Source organism: Lagopus muta, chromosome 14 (assembly GCF_023343835.1).
Source record: "Lagopus muta isolate bLagMut1 chromosome 14, bLagMut1 primary, whole genome shotgun sequence".
Taxonomy (NCBI): domain Eukaryota; kingdom Metazoa; phylum Chordata; class Aves; order Galliformes; family Phasianidae; genus Lagopus; species Lagopus muta.
Window position 1 is genome coordinate 9,983,915 of NC_064446.1, and position 19,775 is coordinate 10,003,689.

At 50.8% G+C, this 19,775-nt stretch overlaps 1 protein-coding gene across 14 annotated transcripts in view; it reads left to right on the forward strand.

The window, feature by feature from the left end:
- The first annotated feature begins 99 nt into the window (after positions 1–99).
- The window catches only part of UIMC1 (ubiquitin interaction motif containing 1), a 33,519-nt gene continuing 13,843 nt past the window's right edge, over positions 100–19,775 (forward strand). For 3 of the 14 annotated variants that reach the window (XR_007379781.1, XR_007379782.1, XM_048960415.1), the window contains exons 1-6: positions 101–402; positions 3,675–3,820; positions 10,081–10,171; positions 14,314–14,438; positions 14,742–15,893; positions 19,130–19,194. Coding sequence is in view for 8 of the 14 variants with exons in the window: in XM_048960415.1 (XP_048816372.1) it covers positions 3,677–3,820; positions 10,081–10,171; positions 14,314–14,438; positions 14,742–15,893; positions 19,130–19,194 (1,577 nt within the window). In the remaining 6 variants the exon portion in view is untranslated. Of the gene's footprint in view, positions 403–3,674; positions 3,821–4,313; positions 4,429–10,080; positions 10,172–14,313; positions 14,439–14,741; positions 15,894–19,129; positions 19,195–19,775 lie in introns of those variants that run through there. The other 11 variants (XR_007379780.1, XM_048960417.1, XM_048960419.1 and 8 more) reach the window with 7 other exon arrangements.

Genomic DNA, 19,775 nt, shown 5'->3' on the forward strand with positions numbered 1-19,775 from the left:
GGCGACTGGGAGGCGGGCTCGCCTCGTCCCCGGCTGCGCGGCGGCGCCATTTGTCGCCGTGATCGCTGCACGCGGAGAGGCGTGGCGTGAGACGGACGTTGGATGTTTTTTTTATTCGAGGCTAGAAGACCGCAATTCAGTGATGCGACACCGCTGTATTTTTTCCCGTGTGAACTCGACCGGGACATAAAATAGGGCATCCCAGCTGCACCCGAGAGGCACCGAGCGAAGGAGACGGCGCCGTTCCTTCCTGCTTCCCCCACTGCCTTTGGGCCCCGCCGCCGCCCGCACGCGACATGGCGCCGCCCGCCTCGCCCCGCCCTCCCGCCTCCCACGTGACGCGACGCCGCTGCCGCCATGTTGAGTGAGGGCAATGAGGCCTCCTCCGTAACTTGAGTGCGGGTAAGAGACCCGCTGAGCGCGGCTCGGGGCGGCACGGGGGTGGCGGGAGGCGGCGGTTCCGTGGCCGCGCGGCGGAGCGGGGGCTGCGCGAGGGGTTCCGGCAGGTCCCGGGCCGGCGGCGTCCCGCGGGGCCTTCCGCAGTGCTGCGGGCCGCTGCCCCGCCCGGGGGCTCGTCGGGAGCTGGGCCGCCGCCTCTCCGCGAGGGGAGCCCGGGGCCGCTTCCTTCCCTTGGGGTGAGCCCGGAGCCGCCTCGATCCCGGGCGGCGCCGGCGGGGCCCGGCTGGCGGCAGTACCGAGCGGGTCCGGGGTTCCGGCATCGCCCCACCGCTGTGTCCCGCGGCGGCCCGCGCAGCCTGCTTGTGGCCCGGGGCTCAGGTCCGGACCGCACGTCCCCGTCCCCTGCGGTACCGCCGGGTTGGATCCTGCCCCCCTGTCCCTCGCGGGGCCGCCCCGGCCCTGTTCCCCTGCAGCAGCCGCATCTGTGCCCGTCCCCTCGTTTCGCCCAGCGGCGGCCGCTCCCATTCCGACACGCCGCTGCGAGCTCGCCGGGTGACACTTTTGGAGGAGCCCCGACCCTATCCGTGTGGCTGCGGGTCGAGAGGAGGGCTGAGCTGCCGTGTCGGAGCACGGGGTGCCTCCGGTGGGCGCTGGGGGAGCGGGGGGCACTTCTGCAGGAGGCGGAGCTGTAACAGGCTTGTTTGGAGGAGCTGAGCAGCGCGCAGGGCTCAGCCTTGCCCTCAGCCTCCGCGGCCCTTCCTGCAAAGAGCCATTCTGTGGACGAGCCCTGCGAGCGCCTCCTGTCCCCACGGGGTGCTGCAGGCCGTCACGTCGCAGAGCATCAGCTGCTCCCAGCGTGGGGGGTCCGGGGCCGGTGGCTGCGGGGAGCGCTGCGTGGCGCTGAGCTGCGTGCACGGCGCTGCTGTGTGCCTGGCGGCACCACGGCCCTCCGTGTGAGCGGGAGGGGTTGTTTACCGCACGCCAGCCTGAGTCTCGAGCGGCTCCAAAACTCATCCGGGGATGAGAGTCATTCATTTTTGGCTCTGTTTTCAAGCATTTTTCAAGCTGTCACAGCTTGGCAGGTCTGGAGCTGCAGTGTCAAGATTTAGAATTATTCTGTCGGTAATTGCTTTCTGATTCATCAAAATGATAGATGAGAGGGAAAATGACAAATAATCACAAGTTAGGGATCTTCAAGGATATCCCTAAAAATGTGCCTGTGGAAGCGTGGTGTGTGTGAAGCCCCTTGTCAGGGGGTCACCTTTGCTGCCAGAGCGTTTGCAAAGAAATTCTCTTAAAGTCATAAAAAGTGAAAAATTGGAAAACGAGTCTGGGAGACAACGGGCAGAGGTAGGTTTGGCCAATTCAGGCTTTCTTTCACTGTCTGAAAGCAGACACTGGCGCAGTGGATACCAGCAGAGTCCTTTGCAGAAGTGCTGAAAGCAAAATGCAGCTTCTGTGCACGCTTCCTTACCTGGGGGTGTGCTCTGCTGCTTGTTTTCTTCAGCTCTATCAGCTGGGCTAATAAAAGCCGTTACTGCTCTCCTACTCACAGCCTCGCACAGCTACAAGTGATCTCTCCTTGTCTTGTTCCCTTAGTTACATTCACAGAGAGGCTCTTTGCCACAACTCCCTTCATTTTCAGCAGCCTTGTGGGAGTTGTGTGGTTACATCTTTTACATCTTTTTCTTTCCCCCTTTTTAAATGTTGGAGGTAGGTGACTCATCGTAACTCCAGCTGATACTGCTCGGTGATCTCTTATTTAGCACAGTGCATTGAGTGGAGGGGAAAGCTGGTGATACCAGCACGGATTTTAACAGGAACGAAACAGAAACGCTTTGCAGTTCCTTGTTGCTGTGTGCTGCGTTTTGCCACTGATGACTCCAAAAGCGGTGACTGTGCCCAGGCTCAGCAGAGGCTGCAGCCTGCTGAAACCCCTGTGTGTTCTGCTGATAATGGGGTGCGGTACCCCAAAGCCGGGTGGGCAGAGGACAAAGAGAGCACCTGGAGCAAAAGATGAACAACAGAGAAAGTGTGACCACAGTATTCCAACAACAGCCAGGGTTCAGCTCAGCTGGAGCAGAACAGCTTTGTTTTGCAAGAGCTTCTCTATAGAGCAGCGCTTGTTTTAACTTTCCCATCCCAAACAGACAAGCGTTTTGGGACTGCAGTGATGATTGCAGCTGCTTCTGGAGCTGTGCGTGCAGTTCGTACAATATTCTGTCTTTAGAGGCTCAGCAAGTCTTCAGTGCAAATCCTTGCTCACCGGATCATCATCTTTTGTCTGCACACCAATGTGTGCAGAGCAGACAGGCGCGGGAAGCTCTGCACGCTGCAGCAATCCAGAGGCAGCACATGTCCTTCTCTTTGTCCCACCTGGACGAGCGCTGCCTGGCTGTAGGGAGGGGAGTGTGCCCCTGTTCTGTAGTGCCAGTGTGGCTCTGAACTTCTTGCTCGCAGCGTTTCCACGTGTAGCGGCTGTTTGCAGTTCTGCGATGCTACAGAAGAGGGTTTGGCTCTGCATTGTGTAACGCAGGGTCTTTTGTCGCATCTTGTCTGCCTCTTATTTTAGACCTCGGCAGCACAGTTGAGCTATTTCAGTGCTCGCGAAGGAAGGCAGAGGGATCCTGGGAAGGACATTGGTCTGGGAGCCGGCCAACCCGGGCTGCATTTCCAGCTCTGTGCTGTCTGTGTGTGACGAGGGGCTCCTTGCTCACTGCCCTGCACGCTTCCTTCCAGCAAAACCAGAGCTGATGGTGCTCAGCCACCTTGTAGGGCTCCCTGGTTTCCAGCTCAGGAAGCACTGAATGCCGTTGTTGCTTTACTTGCTCTTGTCCTCATCCTGGTCCTCTCCTCCCTGTCCCCTTGGCTTGATTCGGCTCCCCATCCAAGTGTGTTCTGCACCAGGGCTGTGTGGGGGTGGGAAGCCTGGGGTTGTGCTGGGAGCAGTGCTTTGGGCAGCTTGCTGGGGAGCATTAATGGTTGAAGCGAAGAGGAAAGCCGCGTTCTGTTGGAGCCAGGGCTCTGGGCGAGGTGCTTGTCTGTTGCTGTTCCCCTGAAACCCTTTTTGCAATCAGCTCTAATAAAGTATTCTTAACTAAACGAGTGGTGACAAGCACGTGTGGCTCCCAGTACTGCTAAATGTACCACACTTTGTAATAAGGTTCTAATGGCTGCTGTATTTTGCCTAAAAATAGTAAAAGAAAGGGCTGTTTATTAGGGGAAATCTAAGTGAGAGGGAAACAAATGGCTTTTAGTCTTTCCCTCTGTTTCAGGGATGCCAAGGAGAAGGAAGACCGCGGAGGGCCCTGACTCTCGAGGTCAGGATGGAGAGGAAGAGGAGGAAGAGAAGAGGCGTGCAGCCAAGAAGAAGCGCAGCTTTGTGGACGCCTTTATTGTTATCTCTGACAGCGATGGAGAGGTCAGTGCCCAGGCCGTGCCAGGCCCTGCTGCTGCAGGAGCACCCGTGAGATGTGCTGGGGCATGCCGTGCCATTCCTCTTCTGTTCTGTGAGATGAATCCAATCCTATTTGACTAGGAAATGAATGGTGTGCTTGGTGAGGGTGAGTTATGAGTCTGGGATTTGATAACCAAATCCTCTCAGAACAGAATTTGAAACGTAATTTAAAAGTAACCTTTCCTCAATCCCTTTACAAATCTTTTTTTTCCATAATTTTTATTTGATTGATTCCAGCTAAACAGTAGAAACGTGATTCTGTATTATCTACAAATAGATAAGAGAATGATTCAGAACACAAGCTTCAAGTAGCTCAGGCACAGCTGGTGTCTGGTAAACTGATCCTGAATTACAGAAGTCTGAATTTTAACCCATTGCCGTAGGCTGTGAAGGTGAGCCGTGCAGCAGGGATGGCACAAAAGCTCAGGTCCAGTCCCTGGTGTCATCTCATTAACAGGAGCCTCACCCTGCAACACTGAGATGTTTGTGCCTGTTACACTGATGCTGGGATACGTGCAAGAACTCTCAGCTGGAAAAAACCCAGAGCTCTGAGAATCTGTCCTCAGCTTGAGGTACACGAGAGAAAATTATTAGAGTCGTTTTTTTTAATGTATGACTGTTGAGGCTTTGCTCTGTCTTGCCAGTGATTTGGGATCCTAAGCTGCTTTTTGTAATTCCACCATTTTCAAAAGCATTTCAGTTCTCTCTCAAGCTGTGGATCTTAAATCAAGTCCTTTTCGTTCCCACATCTGGAGCATGAGTCCCTACAATAAGGCGATTATCATGTGAGGAGGGGAAAAGCACTAGAAATAAACAGTAAAAAGCTGTAGGGCAAATGATATTGGATGTTTTTTCTTCGCATTGTCTGAGTTCTTTCCCATTGGGAAATTCCCTGAAAGAAATGGAACATATGGCAGTAATAGTGCATTGGGGTTAAACCCTTAGCTCTGCAATATGCTAAGTTAACTTCAGATGTATGCTGCATCACTGGCCTTTATTGTGAAACCTATAAGGAAAAAAAGAAATCAGCAGCTGTAAGAGATGCTGCAGTACATAAAAGATCAGGACCTGTTATTGTCTACAATTATTCATCTCAATGTGCACATATCTGAAAAAGAGGAAACAAACGTCTCTTAAAGCACATCTATAAAAAGGTTAGGCTCCCTGACTGTTCTGTAAGTTTGTCTATAAACAATAAATTCTGATGGCATAATCGGTCATATTACAGAAAAGGATATGCTCAGAGAGGCCGTTAAAGAGCCAATTAGGTTCTGTTTAAGTGACAACAGCTCAGTCGGTTGAGTGAGTGGATTTATTCGGTTCAGTCTCTTTCTTTCTGTGAGTCATCAGCTCCCAGATCCTGTGCCACAGTTCCTTGCTGCGTCGTTTTCTGCAGAACCACCCAAAAATTGGATTTGCATGGGATCTCAAAAGAAAAAAATCCTGTCTGTTTCGTGTCACTGTCACAGCTCTTCAGTGCACGCCAAGCTGGATTTCAGTTTCAGACCCTGAAACTGTTGTTCTTGCTCTAGCAAGGCCTTGTTATGTGCTTGAGAAGAGGTGTGGGAAACTCAGATCAATAGCAATTTTGGAGAACAATACATTCTCAATTAATCTTGCATCTGTTAGGACATGGTTCCTTATGAATCAAAAACTGCAAGGACAATTTGGGCATCATTGATTCAGTGGCTTTCTTCCTTGGCAGTCTCTTGGCAGGTACGTATGGAACAAGTCCCTAGTTCTGCTTCCAGACCAGCAGATCTTGTAGCAGCTGCACCTGGAAAGCCTCCAGCTTCTCACTTTTGATGATCTTTGGCAGACTGCCTCTCCCAGGAATTTTTCAGTCATGCTGGATTATCAAGCTCATCCATGTTATTTTGCCAAATTTTCTTTCTTTGCTCATGTCTGTGCTGTGGCATCTGCAGAGCTGCATCAGAAGGAATTTTTCTGGACACGAGGCTTTTTGATCTCTATTATGTATAATCCTGGACTCAGGGAGCTCTTTTTTTTTTAAGGGCCAGGCAAATTAGGAACAGCCTCTCTGGCTTTGTGGAAACAAGAGGAGATGATCTCCTTTGTGTGCAGACTGCTTCTCTGAGAGCACAGACGTGGCAAGTGAACAAAGTCATTCCTGTCTCCCCTGACTGTCAAATCCTATGGAGCACTGGGTGCCAAAAGACGGGTCGTTCACTTGCACCCAAGCACACAACATTCCTAGCAGTGCCCAACAGAGCTTTCTCTGAGCATGGCAAGTCCCTTTTGCCCCATGACCCCCCCAGCTGAGTTGTTGGTTCCCCTGGGATTTGCTGAGATGTGGTTGTCACCCAGCTGGAGGGGCAGGGACAAGTGTAGAGCATAGCCAGAGGCCCAGTCACTGTGCAGATCCTGTCCGTGGATCTGCAGATGCTAAAATCCTGCTGATCCTCTGTGGGACCTCGCAGGGGGCTCGTGTAAAGGTGGCTTAAACCATTTCTTCCGGATGGATCCTTTGTGAGCTTTGCTTGCACTCGTAGCATTCGCTTGAAGTCTCATAGGCTCTTTCTGCCAGATCTGCCATCCATCAGCTCTGCAGCCTTTGGGGAACGTGACAGTGCCGGCTCGTTCTGCATGGCATCCAGTGCCTGCCTCCCCACAGGCACTGAACATCCCTCTGTCTGAGTATTCCTGCTTGAAGATGCTCAGAGTCTGAGGAAATACCAGCATTTCTTAATGTTCTGGGTCAGATGATGTTTTTGGGAGATAGAGGGAGAGCAGTGTTTGGCACTGCCTGCACTAGCTGGTCACTGAAAAGCCCTCTTTTCTTCCCCGGCCTCCCGCTGTGTGTCAGAAACCACATCTGGCAGGAGGCTGCTCGTGTCTCCTTGTTCCACGCTCGGCTTCCAGCAGGTTTGTTCTAATGAGCTGAAAGACAGAGCAGAACCAAAACAGATTCTGAACTGAAGTCAGAGACTAATAAAGTAGGGTGTGATATTAATTTCAGCAGCAGCCTTGGCTAGAACCAAACATGGCACTTCCAACGTCTAATTAGCTTTTAAAAATAAATGAGTCTGGTTTTCATCTGCATATTTCCCATGTAGGATGCATGGCGTTTGGCTGTGCCCTATTGTTAGATGGTCCCAACTGCTATTGAGCAGCAAAATGAAGCAGACCTTTTGACTCTGTATTCTGCTTCTCCTGTAGCCTTTCCTTCCCTGAGTCAATAGAAGCTGATTTCTGTGGTTGATGATGTGGATTCAAGGGAGCAGGATGTGGGAGTCTGGCGAGTCTCTTCCATTTATGGGCTTTTAGAAGCAAGCAGAGCTGTGTCTGTTTCTGCTGGTGGAGCTGGGTTCTCCTAAGCATGTGCAAAAGCATCTTAAAATGGGAATTTGATTTCCTGCTGTCTGTTGAAACCAAGCAGGTTAAAAAACAAGGGAGAAGAATAGCAGCTGCCATCCACCAAGTGTGTGGGGAGCTTTGGAAACCCATTTTTTCCTTGATCTGTGTACACTGCTGACAGTGAAATTGCTCATAAGAGAGCGTCATAAATTAGACCGCGGAGCCTGACGCGCAGAAAGAGAATTTGGATTCCTTCTGGCCATTGCACTTTAAATTGACGGTGAGGGAGAGGCGCTCTGCAGGCTGGCACTGAGCAGAGGTGTGCGGCTCCTACCTCACCTCAGCTGTAATAATTAGTTTCCCCTGGAAGTTGTGTGTCGGAGATGACCTTGTAACTAAGAGTATTGGGGGCAGTCTGGGAATATTTTAATTGATTAAGATTATTTTTGGACTAGCGGTCTTATTAGAAAGGCAGTTGGTTGAGTGGCCCCCTGAGTTCCTATTATCCTTGTAGACAGATGAGCATTAAAAGGTTGGGTCAGGAGGAGCAAGCCCTGTTGTCTTCCTGTGATTCCTTGGCCCCTTCATTTCCTAGCATCCATGCCCACGTTTATGCAGAGCGCTGCTGGGCCTGTGGGGCTCTCTCCCAGCAGAGGTACAAACACCCATAAATCCTAATTAAAAGGCACGTTCTATTTTCTGGTTTTAAAAATAAAAAAGATTGAAGAATTCTTGGAATTGAGGTGTGTGTGTGTGTGTATGTTTTGGCCCATCAGGATTAATTGGATTTGCTTCAGCAGTTCTCCGTGGCTGTTCAGTAGAACGCTGCTGAGCAATTTAAACATCTCGCTCAGATGTATGAGGTTGGTACAACACGTGTCCTGCAATCATTTTGCTCCTGCCACTGCTGCAGATGCCAGTGTTGCTCAGGTCCCAGCGCAGGGAACAGAAGCACGTACTGGGGACGCCCAGGACGTGGGCACACCGTGACCCCAACAGCTCAGGAGGTGCCCGAGCCCAGCGCTGCCCTGCAGTGCGTGCTGTAAATGTGCACTGACCAGTGGTGAGTTTGGTGTGCTCGTAAATCACGTCAGTGCCCTGCAAGAGAGCTGCAGATGAGAGTCAGGTTGACCTTCCGGCAAGAGCAAGAGTGATGAGGGAAGATTGATGCCTGGAGAGGAGAGCTGGGGATTGGCAGAGCCTGTGAGGATTACATTGCCCCAGAATTTGCAGCATCAGTTTAGCACCATTAGACAAGTGGAGGGAGAGGAGGAAAGCTTTTGCTTTTCTTCCTCCAGCATGTGCTCCTTGCTGTGATCCCACTTCCTGAGGGGTGAGCTGCCCACAGGGACACCTCAGAAATGGAGAGCAAAACCCAAGCTTGGCTGAAGACTGGAAGGAGCCTGAAGAAACACCTTTAACATGAGCAGGAGTGTGCTGCTGTCTTACTATAAGCGGGCTCTGAAGTCGGTGGAGTGAGGAGTGAAGCAGGTATTAGGGGACATGAAAGCCGTGATGTATTAGGATTTCAGGAAACCACTTAATGGCACATCTTGCAAAACCTTACTTGGATAAATAATTCAATTTTGTCTGGATGGTAACGTTCCTGGATTGAAATCCTGCTAAAGAACTGTCAGCAAAGGCTGGTGATGAAGAGGAGAGAGGCTTGTTCTGGGGAGATGTAAAGCTGAGGCCGGGGGGATCAATACGAGGGCTGTGAGTGTTTTAACACCCTCATTAATGATCTGCGAGAAGGAGCAAGTGATGTATATACATTAATAAAATCTACAGATAGAGCTGAAGCTGAAGACATCTGAACAAAACTCAGTGCTGAGGTTTGATCCGAAGGACTCCACAGGTTACAAAGCGTGGGCAGAAAGAGCTGCTGATACTGGGAAACGAGCAGAGCCTCCCTTTGCAGGAAAGCACTGCCCCACTATGAAGCCCCGAAGGTGGCGTGAGCAGAAGTGGGGCAATTTGCTGTAGGTCTCACGGACAGCATCACCCAAATGAGGCTGCAGGCGGAGTTGTGCAAAGTCCCTTTGTGGCCAGGCGTGGGTGTCTGCCTAAAATGCTGTGTTTGATTCTAATCCTACCTGATTTAGAGAGACAAATTGGAAAGGGTCCAGGGCCAGCCTTCGGTGATGTGTATGCCCTCACTTAAGCTGTTAGGACAGCAACTTGCATAAATGTGTGCCAATTAAGCCTGTGACCATTCTTGTTGCAGTCAGCGTGCTTAAAGCAGCATGGGCTGGAGTTGTTCTCATGGGTGATGTTGCTGGAGGCCACTTGACTGCAGATTTCTGAAGTATTCAAGCTTCAAAAATGACACAATCGTGGCAGTTCTCAGGGCGCTGTGATGACAGAATGGCACCAGAACTAAATGCAGCTGGCTTCTGCCCTCGGGATGCATTTGGGGGGTCCCCAGAAATGGCTGGGTTTCTGTTTTTGGCAACCGACAGTCATTTGGGCTGAATACTGGTGGGCTGAGCACTGGGAGCTGAATGGCAGCAGACAGCCCTGGCTCACAGGTATGAGGTGTTCACTCACAGAAAGGTTTTGTTTCTCCATTTTGAGTGCTTGTGAATGCTGAAGTTTTGGCGAGGCCAAACACATTCTCTCTAAAATCATAGGCAGCAGGTGCAGAGCTTGGTGGTGACTGGCACGGAGTCTATTGTCTCTCCTACTTCTCTGTTTATGTCAGTCTGTAACTCTTTTTTGCTCATTATGCTCATCACACTGCTTTTAATAGTTACAGAATGTGCTTGAATTATGTTTGAAATTCAGATTTCACACAAATAGCGGCTTGTTCTTGAACCAGTGCTTGTGTCAGAGTGGTGGGGGGAGGGAGCTGGTAGTATTTCCTACATGTTGGATGCGCTCACCATATTTTTTTTCCGTTACAGCAGGAGTCAAAGGAAGACAGCGGATTGCAAACGAAAAGAGCAAAACAGCAGCTGGATAGAACGAAGTTTGCTGCTAAAAGAAAAATTGCACGTAGGTCTTGAGCGTGGGGCTGGGGAAGCAGACTGGTGCTGAGCAGCTTCTGCTGTTTGTGTTTGAGATTATTTCCCTCACAGAAAGGCTTTGAAGGGGCTTGGGACACACAGCTTCCTGTCTTAAGGGTAGAATCTGCCTTCTGAATGTTGCTTGCTTGCACCCCAGTGCTTCCAAAATAACTGTTCAAGATTGTCTGTACCTCACCAGGCTTTGAGATGAGTTCTGATCCAAACCTGATCCAAAAGCCCCTTCAGACACATTTGGACTTTCCTGTTCAGACCCTTCTGCTGTAAATTGTAGCATGGGGCATCCAGCCATGCTTGCCATTGTGGCAGGGGTGTGAAGAACAAGCAGTTTGTTGTACGTCACTTTGCTGTTACATAAAGCATTGGTGCACCCACATCAACAGTGCTGTATGCAGTTCTGCCCTCTGCTTCTCAAGGACGAGGAGAGGACATCCAGGGAGAAGCCGCTTGGGTCATCACAGAGTGGAGACGTGGGCCTGGGACCCCCCAGCACAGAGAGCGAATGGCTGTGGTGTGGGATCAGTCTGCATCAGGAAGCAGTGCAGAAGCTGAGCGCAGAGCTGTTGTTTACCAGCTCTGGCAGCCAGGGTGCACTCAGTGGAAATAGCAGGAGAGAGGTTTAAAATGGGTGAAGGCAAGTAATGCTTCACACAGCGTGCAGTGATCTCCTGGAACTGCTTGTCACGGGAGGTTGTAGAGAGGTCAGCATCAACAGCTTTAATGAGGGATTAAATGCATTCATGGACAACGGGTCTATAAACAGACTCTAGAGGGAATGGGCTGGAATGTTCCTGCTAGCATCTCTCGCAGGCTGGTTGTCAGTGCTGTGGGTACACAAGCAGAAGGAGTGCTGTCAGCTGTCTGCGTGGCACTGTTGGTTACAGCCACCGTGCAAGGCAGGCTGCTGCTCTGCCCCAGCCCATGGGCTCACGTTGCTGTGCTCTGCAGGGCGGCCATCCAGCCGGCGCGTTCAACTCAGACAAGTTAAATTCAGACCGCTTTAAAATGAGAGAGAGGTTGTCTGCTGCGAAGCACAGAGCAATTGCTGAGCAAAATGGAGCCCGCCGGTGCTCTGCGAGCGGCAGCAGTTGGGCTCATCAGCCCTCAGAGGGCTTGTGCGAATTAAATTGTTTTTAATAGAGGCCTGAGGCCATGGCACGGAACAGCCTGGCTCTTGGTGGGAGCTGACTTCCGCTGTGCGAGCCTGGCACAGGAGGGGTGGAGAAGGGCTGAGCTCTTTTCTTCCGCTTTCTCCTCAAAGAAGCAGCACGCAAAGCTCTGCCCCTGTGTCACAGGGGACTTGTGCTGCATTTCTAGGTGCTGGAACTCTTGATGTAGGTCTTCCTCTTTCCTTGGCGGGTGCCAATGCGGGGCAAGGCTTTGGTGCAGCGCAGGGAGGCGGCGTGCGTGCGGTGCTGGCTCGCTTCCCTCCTTTATTGCAAGCTGTAATTGGGCTTTTGGTGTTTGCCTCTAGGCAAATTAAGATTCGAAATAGTAATTATTTTTTCTCGGGGTCTTTAAGTGAATCCTTTGAGGTGTGAGGCGAATCGGTCTTTTGTAACCATTTGGTGCTTCTGGGTAGAGAAAATACTTTTTCCTCCAAACTGGAAAATTGCAGATATTTGCAGGCTCTGGTTATGAAGCGTGTCCTCCCATCTTCGCTTTGTTGTGGTTTTATTCGTTGTAACCTAAAGCCATAACTAACAGCTAGCTGTGACGTTTCATCCCGACGGGATCAATGGGAGTACAAAGACGTGAAGAAGGCTCCCTCTGCCCTGCCGGGTGTCGCTGCTTTAAAGCACGCTTCCATGTTTTTACTGTAATTGCACTTCGGGTCTGTGGAAATACCGAGATCCTGCATTTCCATTATTTTTGAGTAAATCTCTTATTAGTAAGTGTTAGAGCTACAACTAGCGGGGTTTTGCATCTAATTCACTTTGCAAATGTCAAAATGGAACATAAATCGCTTAGCAAATTGCCGTATTAGCATTTAAAAAGGCTCTGAAATGCTTTAATTTGTTTAGGGCTGTGATGTCTTAAAAACAGCCTCCCCCTGACCCTCCCTCCCTAGGACAGCATCCAGTGGCCTCCAGCAGCCTCCATTGGCCTCCAATGGCCTACAGGCCTCTGGGGACCAAAGTAAGCTCCAAGCCCCTGCTGCTTACTCCCAAAGCAGTACTTGCATGTGCCAGGCAGAGGCCACAGTGCTCTGAATCTCTGATCTGCTGCCGTGATGACCCCGGTAACCCACCTCCAGTTGGTGGAACACGGAGACGCCGGGCCGTGGCACGCAGTCCTGCCCCAGGCTGTGGGACGAGGAGCACGTTGGCTCTCTGGCAGCCTTTCTGTAGCCACCAGCACGCCAGGTGGAATTCAACTCGAGCATTCCCCGTCCCCAGAGCACCTACTCAATTGGAACGTGAACCAAGTGCGTTTTGTTTGTCGCTGGTTTCTGTGCCAGAGGCAGCATTTGTCTGGCACGTTCCCTGTCCCCAGAGGGGAAATTGCTGTGCCAGGGAGGGAGAGGAAAACAAAATGTACAGTAGTAACTCGCCAAAAAATGTTTCTTTACACTGAGCTTCATGGCTGTTGATAGCCCGAACGGGAGAACACTTAGGCCCCCGTTTTAATTTAAGCACGTGGGAAGTCTCGTGTTGTGGGAACGATCACGTGCACCAGTTCCCTTCCACATGTCAGAACGAGCGGGGTCTGGCCTAATTGCTGTGATGGTTTGGGCAGGAAGCAAGTCATGCACTGGCTGAATGCTTGGGAGGTGTTGGTATTGTGAAGAGCTGCCGTGGGGACAGGAGCCTTCTCGTACCCTGGGCTGTTGTGTGCCTGCCTTAAAGCAAGCGTGTTTTTCCCTGGTCCCTGCTGGCTGGAACGCTGCAGAGTGACTTTGTCCAAGGACAAAAGATCCCCACGAGCCCTGTGTGTGCTGTTGTCTGCCTTCGCCTCAACCGCTGCCTTAATTCTTCAAGAAATTATTAAAGAGAAATTACGGGTCCAAACCTAAGTGCTGCTTTAGTAGGACATGCAAGGAAATGTAACGGCTGGGAATCAGAGCAGCCAAAAAATGCTGCAAGGTGCATGTTTTAGAGCTCTCGGAGCCCATCAGAGAGCGAGGCTCTCGGTTTGTGTGTGAGATGGCTGTGCAGGATTCTGCCTGAAGGAGGGAGTGGGTTTTGAAGGAGATCTGTCAGTCTGCTGTGAGTGTGAAGATGCATTTTTCAGCTCCTGAGAGTGCTGTTGAGTTGTTTTCCACGCTGCGCTCTGTTCTGCAGGCATCGTATATTTTGAGCGTAGTGAAAGCGTTGGATTGAATCTAAGTAAATAAGTGTTTTCCAAAGTAAGTAGCCACTTTGTTTCAAAAGAGCCAGTCTCAGCTTCTGGTTTGCCCTGAATGAGGAATATTTCAGGAAGAAATTTTCTGCTGGAATAGCAGTTACGACTGTAGGAAACCTGTTTCCCATGCATGACTGACTCAGTGATGCAGTGGAGGAATGATGTGAGCAGAAGGGGGATGTATGCATGTAAAAGATCCTTCGTAATACCACCGAGCAAGTAACATTATCCTCCATGGAGCTTTCCACCTGCGGCTTGGGGTGAGCAGCGTGAGGCTCTTTTGCTCTTGGTTAGGTCCCCTGTGGCACTGCAGACATCTTTGTGTCAGAAGACAGCGAGACATGCTATTTGCCTGGAAATAAAGTGCATTAAGGAGGATGTTCTCTTTATCCTGCCTTACTCCCGACTCTATCCTGTGTAAAATGAGCACGGTTTGGCAACCTTTATTCTCCGTCCTTTCTTACGCATTCTGTAGCTCTAGAATATGTTGTTTGGTGAAGATTGTAAGGCATTCCCTTAATATACCCAAGGAGTCAGAGTTCAGACTGCTATAGAAACCTTAACTGGGGTTCCTGACTTGTGTTTCTTGTTCTGTTTATTGTTGCTGATGCCTTTCCAGGAAAGCTGAGGTTCATCTGCTTTGCTCTGCATTTCTCCTGGGGAGGTGGGACTCTGTGGACGTCTCTCCACAGAGATGTTGGATAAATGTAGGGTGTTTGCATACACCTATGGCTGTGACGTGACTTTATCCTTTTTTTCCTACTGTAGAGATGACTGAAGAGGAACAGTTTGCACTGGCCCTGAAAATGAGTGAGCAAGAAGCCAGACAAGTGAACTGTCAGGAAGAGGAGGAAGAGGAACTCTTGAGGAAGGCCATTGCTGAGAGCCTAAATGTAAGTGTGCTTCTGTGAAGAGGCTTACTGCGGTTCTTCAGCAGCGTCTCCTTCTGTGTTTGCTTTGCCACGCTGCACAAAAGAAGACTTTACTGGATGCCTTGCAGTTTCCAGCAGGAGCTGGAAGCAGAGCAGTCACAGTGTAGATGTTCTGTGCCATTCCTAGTGAGTGGCACATGAAGTCTCCTGTTTTGGGGTAGCTGATTTGACCTGGGGATGCAGCGCACAGGTTTCTGCAGTCTGTTCTTGCTGTGCCCTGCTGCTGGAACGCACCTCACAGAGAATCAACCTCTTGTCTTTCAGAGCTGTCAGCCCTTGGATTCCTCCAGTGCAACCCCGCAGTTGTCTGTGGAAGTGCTGGACGCACAAGGCCAAAGCCACCCCGCTGAGCAAGAGGGCTGTGGGATCCTGGGAGGCCTGGCGCCTTGCCCTGACACCCCTCGCTCCAAGGGCAGCTCCCACTCACAGAGCAGCAGAGCTGATGGGAGTGGACAGATGGATGTTGCCCGGAGCCCCCTGGTAGTGTTGAGGAGGTTAAGCCAGGAAATCGTTGAAAGCTCACTAGTATCCAGCATAATCGTGTCTCCGGGGAAGAGCCAGCCTCTGACAAGGTCAAGTGAAAAGTCTTCCTCGCCACCTAAGAATGATTCTAGTAACATGTTACCCAGCACCCTGAGAGAGGACCTCATCTCTCTGAGTCCCACCTTTGGCAGGGTTCCTTCAGGTTCCTGGCGGCTGACACCTCGCAGACTGTTCACAGGCTCCTCCGGCCCTTCCAAAGCAGCAGACCACGAACCACAAGAGCAGCCCCTGCCCAGCTCTGGCCATTCTGCGGGAGAAGCCAGTGCTGGGAGCTCAGCCCAGCTCTTGAAGAGCTGTACCACAGAGCAGGGTGGCAGCCCCAGGATGAGTGGTGCTGGGGCAGGTACTAAGCACACCCAAAAATCCAGGCGTGCTGCCACGGTCTGTGTTACCACAGAGCAAGCAGAGCAAAACGAGGTGTCCGACTCTTCTGAGCTTTGCATGCTGAACGTGGCAGAGGAGAAGCACAAGGAGGAGGTGAGAGACACGGTGCACTACTACTGGGGAATCCCATTCTGCCCCAAAGGGGTGGACCCCAACCAGTACACCAGTGTCATCTTGTGTCAGCTGGAGGTTTACCAGAAAAGCTTGAAGCAGGCTCAGAGGCGGCTATTGCATAAGAAGGAGTTTGGTAACCCAATTGTGCCCAGTTCGTCCTTAAGCCAAAATGAGCTCGAGAAAGGAGAAGAGATAAGCAGAGAAAATGGGGTTGTTGATGGCACAGAAGATGGAGATCCAGGCACTCAGAAGGAGTGTGAGAGCATCACCTGGCTCCTCCCTTCAAAGAAGAGGGAGGCAGAAAGTCCAGGGCACAATGTGGAAGAGGAGAAGAACTCTACTTGTGATGATGAACCAACCACGAGCTACTGCCAGGTAAGAGCTCTGCTGAGCAGCCCTGGAGCAGCCATGTCTTCCCTCCATTTTAGGGTTCAGTCCCTTCTGCAAAGCCAGCACTGCTGATAAGTGCTCCTTCTACATTTAGAGGCTTCCTCCCTAACCATGCAGCTTACTGTGAGAGAGAGAGAGAGGAGAAGGCTGCAGGCTGATTGGCAGCACGCATTGGTCGGGCCATCATGCAGCCTGGCAGCTGTCCATCGCTGCACCACTGAGATAAAGACTTCCAGCTGACACTTCCCTCTCCAAGGGGTGTAGCCTGGCAGGGCATCAGAAGAGTGAGCTCAGAGACAGCATGTGCCACCGACAGTAAGCCAGTTAGGGACCTGCGGCCGTATGGAGGGCTTTTTGTGCCTTTGTGGCTTTTGTCCTTGCAGTGCAGCCTTCCCTTTTCCATCCACGTGTCCATTTGCGTCCGCATGCCTTCACCCTGCAGGTGCTCCTTCCCCTCGTGGTCCTGCAGCTGGCTGCAGCTGGGAGATGCTGGCTGTGCCGTGCTGCACGTGTGTGCTGCCTGCCCAGGGTGCTGTGTCACAGCAGCACTGCTCGCTGTCCTTGTCACCGTGGCCGGGCACCTTCTCCCCACGCCTGCTTGTTGGGGCTGCTAGACGCTAGGTGTCAGCCTCTGTCTCCGTCAGGGCTCTCGTTGGAGCGGAAGGCAGCTTTCTGTCACTGCTAAGTTTAAACAGATTGCAAGTCAGATGAAGTATTTATTACTGCTGTATTTTAGGTTTGTGTCAGCCTTTTCCAACCCTCATTTTTCATAATGACTTCACTCCCGGATCATTGTATAACTTTATCTTCTCTACGACTGAAGCCTCGACTCTGTTGTTCCTGTTTTCAAGTGTATTTGATCATTTACCCTGGTGTTAGAAAGATACTTAACTTGTTTTGTGATATTTATATTCTGTCTTGTAATATTGAACACTTAAGAAAAACGTCATGTCTGCATTTTCTGGTTGCAGAAAAAGTGCAGAGCAGTCTGTGCTGAAAAGTGACTTTCCATGACAGTGTTTTGGCTGAGGCTTAGCAGATACGGATTGAAGCAAGCCTTAGAGGTGACCTGCAGAGGAAAGAAGCCGACTTGTGCCCTCCTCTGTTTCGTTTGGATAGATAAAAAGCCCTTAAGATGAACTGCTTTTTTTCATCCACGTCTTTTCCTTTTTCTCTGGAAGGTCGGGGTGCTTGCAGCTCTGTGCACATGTGCACCAAAGCCCTCAAGAAGCAGCAGCAGCTGGTGGGGGGCACGAATTTTGAATCGCTAGTGTAAACTGTGGGGTATATATATATTTATTTTTTTGTTATGATCTGTTTAGTGCTAATGCCTAATTAATTCTTGGGGAGAAAATAGGTTTTAGTGGTGCTGAGTGGCAACTCGTAATGTACTCATCCTGACCACAAGAGCTCTCTCAGAGAGCTCTCAGTGTATGCAGATTTGGTCTTCCTGGTATTTGTAAGGTGAAAAACCAAGAGGAGGAGTGAGCTTTGAAACAGCAGCCCAAGCCCCAAATTTCCCAGCTTTTTATTTACTTGGGAGAAAATAATTTCTAAATACCCTTTCATCTGCCTTATCAGTCCGAGCCTGCGAGGCTGCTCCCTTCTCCCTTCGCCTCTCTGCACAGTCACATGCTGAGGCCAGTGCAGGTGATTTACTTGCAAGATCGATATGTTTGATGTTTGCTTGTGCCTCGCCTCCATTTTTTTCCCTCTATCAAATCCAATTCCACCGGCAGTGACAAAGCAGGGACACAGGGCAGCACTGACCCCTGCTGCAAGAGATGCTGGGGACCCTCCAGTGCCACCGGGGTTTGCTTTGCTGGGGGGACAGTGGGAGGTTTTGGGGTGTGCGGGAGCTGGAGACATCCGTGGGGGCTCCCAGCTGCCTTGGAAAGCCTTGTGCCAGAGGAATGAGGGTGCAGAAGAGCTGCAGTGAGTGCCTGCCACCGAGCCAGCTGTGCACAGCACGGGTCGTTGCTGGAAGGTCCCATCTCGGGGAAGCAGCCCTAGCAGTCCCAGTGCCAAGCACACGTTCCTTCATAGCTTTTCAAATAAGGTCAGGGGCCTCTTGGTCTTTTGACAGATTCAGAGGAAAATGACCCAGTTCTGTAGAGTTAGAATCTGGCGACCTGAATTAGTGCCATACCTTAAAACATACGTACCACGCAAAACAGCCGCGTGACGCAGTGTTGTGATCAAGGCAGAGGCATTTTTAAGATATCTGCAGTTCAGCAGATAAATAAATAAAAATAAAGGAGGAGCTGTTGGTGTTTTATGTTAATGATGAGTTAGGCTGTGAAGAAATAAGAACAGTGTAGATAAAACAGAGGGAAATCTGGCAAGAAGCTCTGTTTTGGGACTGGAGCTGATGGAAGTTGAAATCTATGGCAGTAATCAGGCTCTGAGAGGAAGGGGGAGAAAAATCCTTTGGATTTCTTTGAGAAATGGCATGAGAAATCACAGGCCTGACAGCATGGGCTGCTAATAAAGCGTTGTAATTCCATCTGATTAGAGAATGGCAAGTGTAATATGTACACTGAAGGAGAATAAAGGGATCTGGGTAATGACTGGCGTGCTAGCCTGACCTCAGCAGTGCACAAGGCTTTTGAACAAATTTTGAAGGAAAGAATAAGTGGAGTCATAGAGGTAAATGAAAAATGGGATGAAATGCACGTGGCTTTACAGGCTGTAGATTGTGCAGGTTAATCTGTTCCCTCTCTTTGATAGGACAGCTGATTTCCAAGCCAAGAAAAATGCAGCAGATGTTATCTGCACGAATTTCAGAAAAGTACTTCTGGTGGTCAAACATCGGCTGTATGTGTTGATCAGGTCACCCAAACTCAGGCAAATAGATTTTGAGCTGCAGCAGGTGAGGGCTGCTGGAGGACACAAAGCCCTGGGTTGTGTAGCTCAGCACAAATGGAGGTGTAGAAGGGCTGTGATTGCTGCCAACTTCGGACACGGGGAGCAGCAGGGGCTGGGAGGTGATGGGCAGGGTTGGCCTGGGAATGGATGGACACAGGCTGTCCAGAGCACATCTGCCACGTGTTATTGCAGAGTGAAGGGAGGAATGGAGTCAAAAGCTGACTAGTTCAGGATAGATACTATTTCTGGAAGAAAACCCATGCCACAGACAGCACTTGGTGACCCAGCAGAGCCTGTCCAGCCCCGTTAGCTGTGTGCATTGCTTTGTATAATATCAGAATTTTCCTTTTCAGGCCTCCCAGGTGCCGTCCGCAGAGGGTGTGCGTGGAGATGGGGAGCCCATGCAAACTGCACAGAGGTGAGGAAGGGTAATTTGGCACATAGGGTCTGTGGGCTCGCTCTGTAGATGTGGGTTCATCCTTTCTCCTGGAGCAATTTGAAGCATGGGCTCGCTGAAGCCAGCCTGGCAGCAGCAGGCCTTGCTGAAAGGGCTGCTACAGCTGCTGCTCTTACATCCCTGCAACTACACGGCTCTGGAGCTCTGTGTGAGAGAGGAGAGGCACAGCTGGGGAGAAGAGATCACTCACTGTTTTTACTGTATAAAACGTGCAAGTGCATCCTTGTACAAGCGAGATCTTACTGTACAAGTAAGAGGACTTGATCCTTACCCTCTGCAGCTAATTTGACATGGTACAGTAAAGCTGGAGAGACGGGTAGATGAGCTAAAGGTGAGCTAGAGCAGTGCAGTCACGTGGGCTGTCTGAAGGCACATATGCAGCACAGTGAATGGTTTACTGGATTCTGTGTGTATTTTTATATTCTTGCTGTAGTGCTGAAGAGGAAAGCAGGGAGGAGGAAGCCAGACGGCACTGCCTATCAGCCAAAGATAGAGTGCAGTGCTCCAGAAAAGCCACTTCAGCAGATGACAGGTGTGGGACA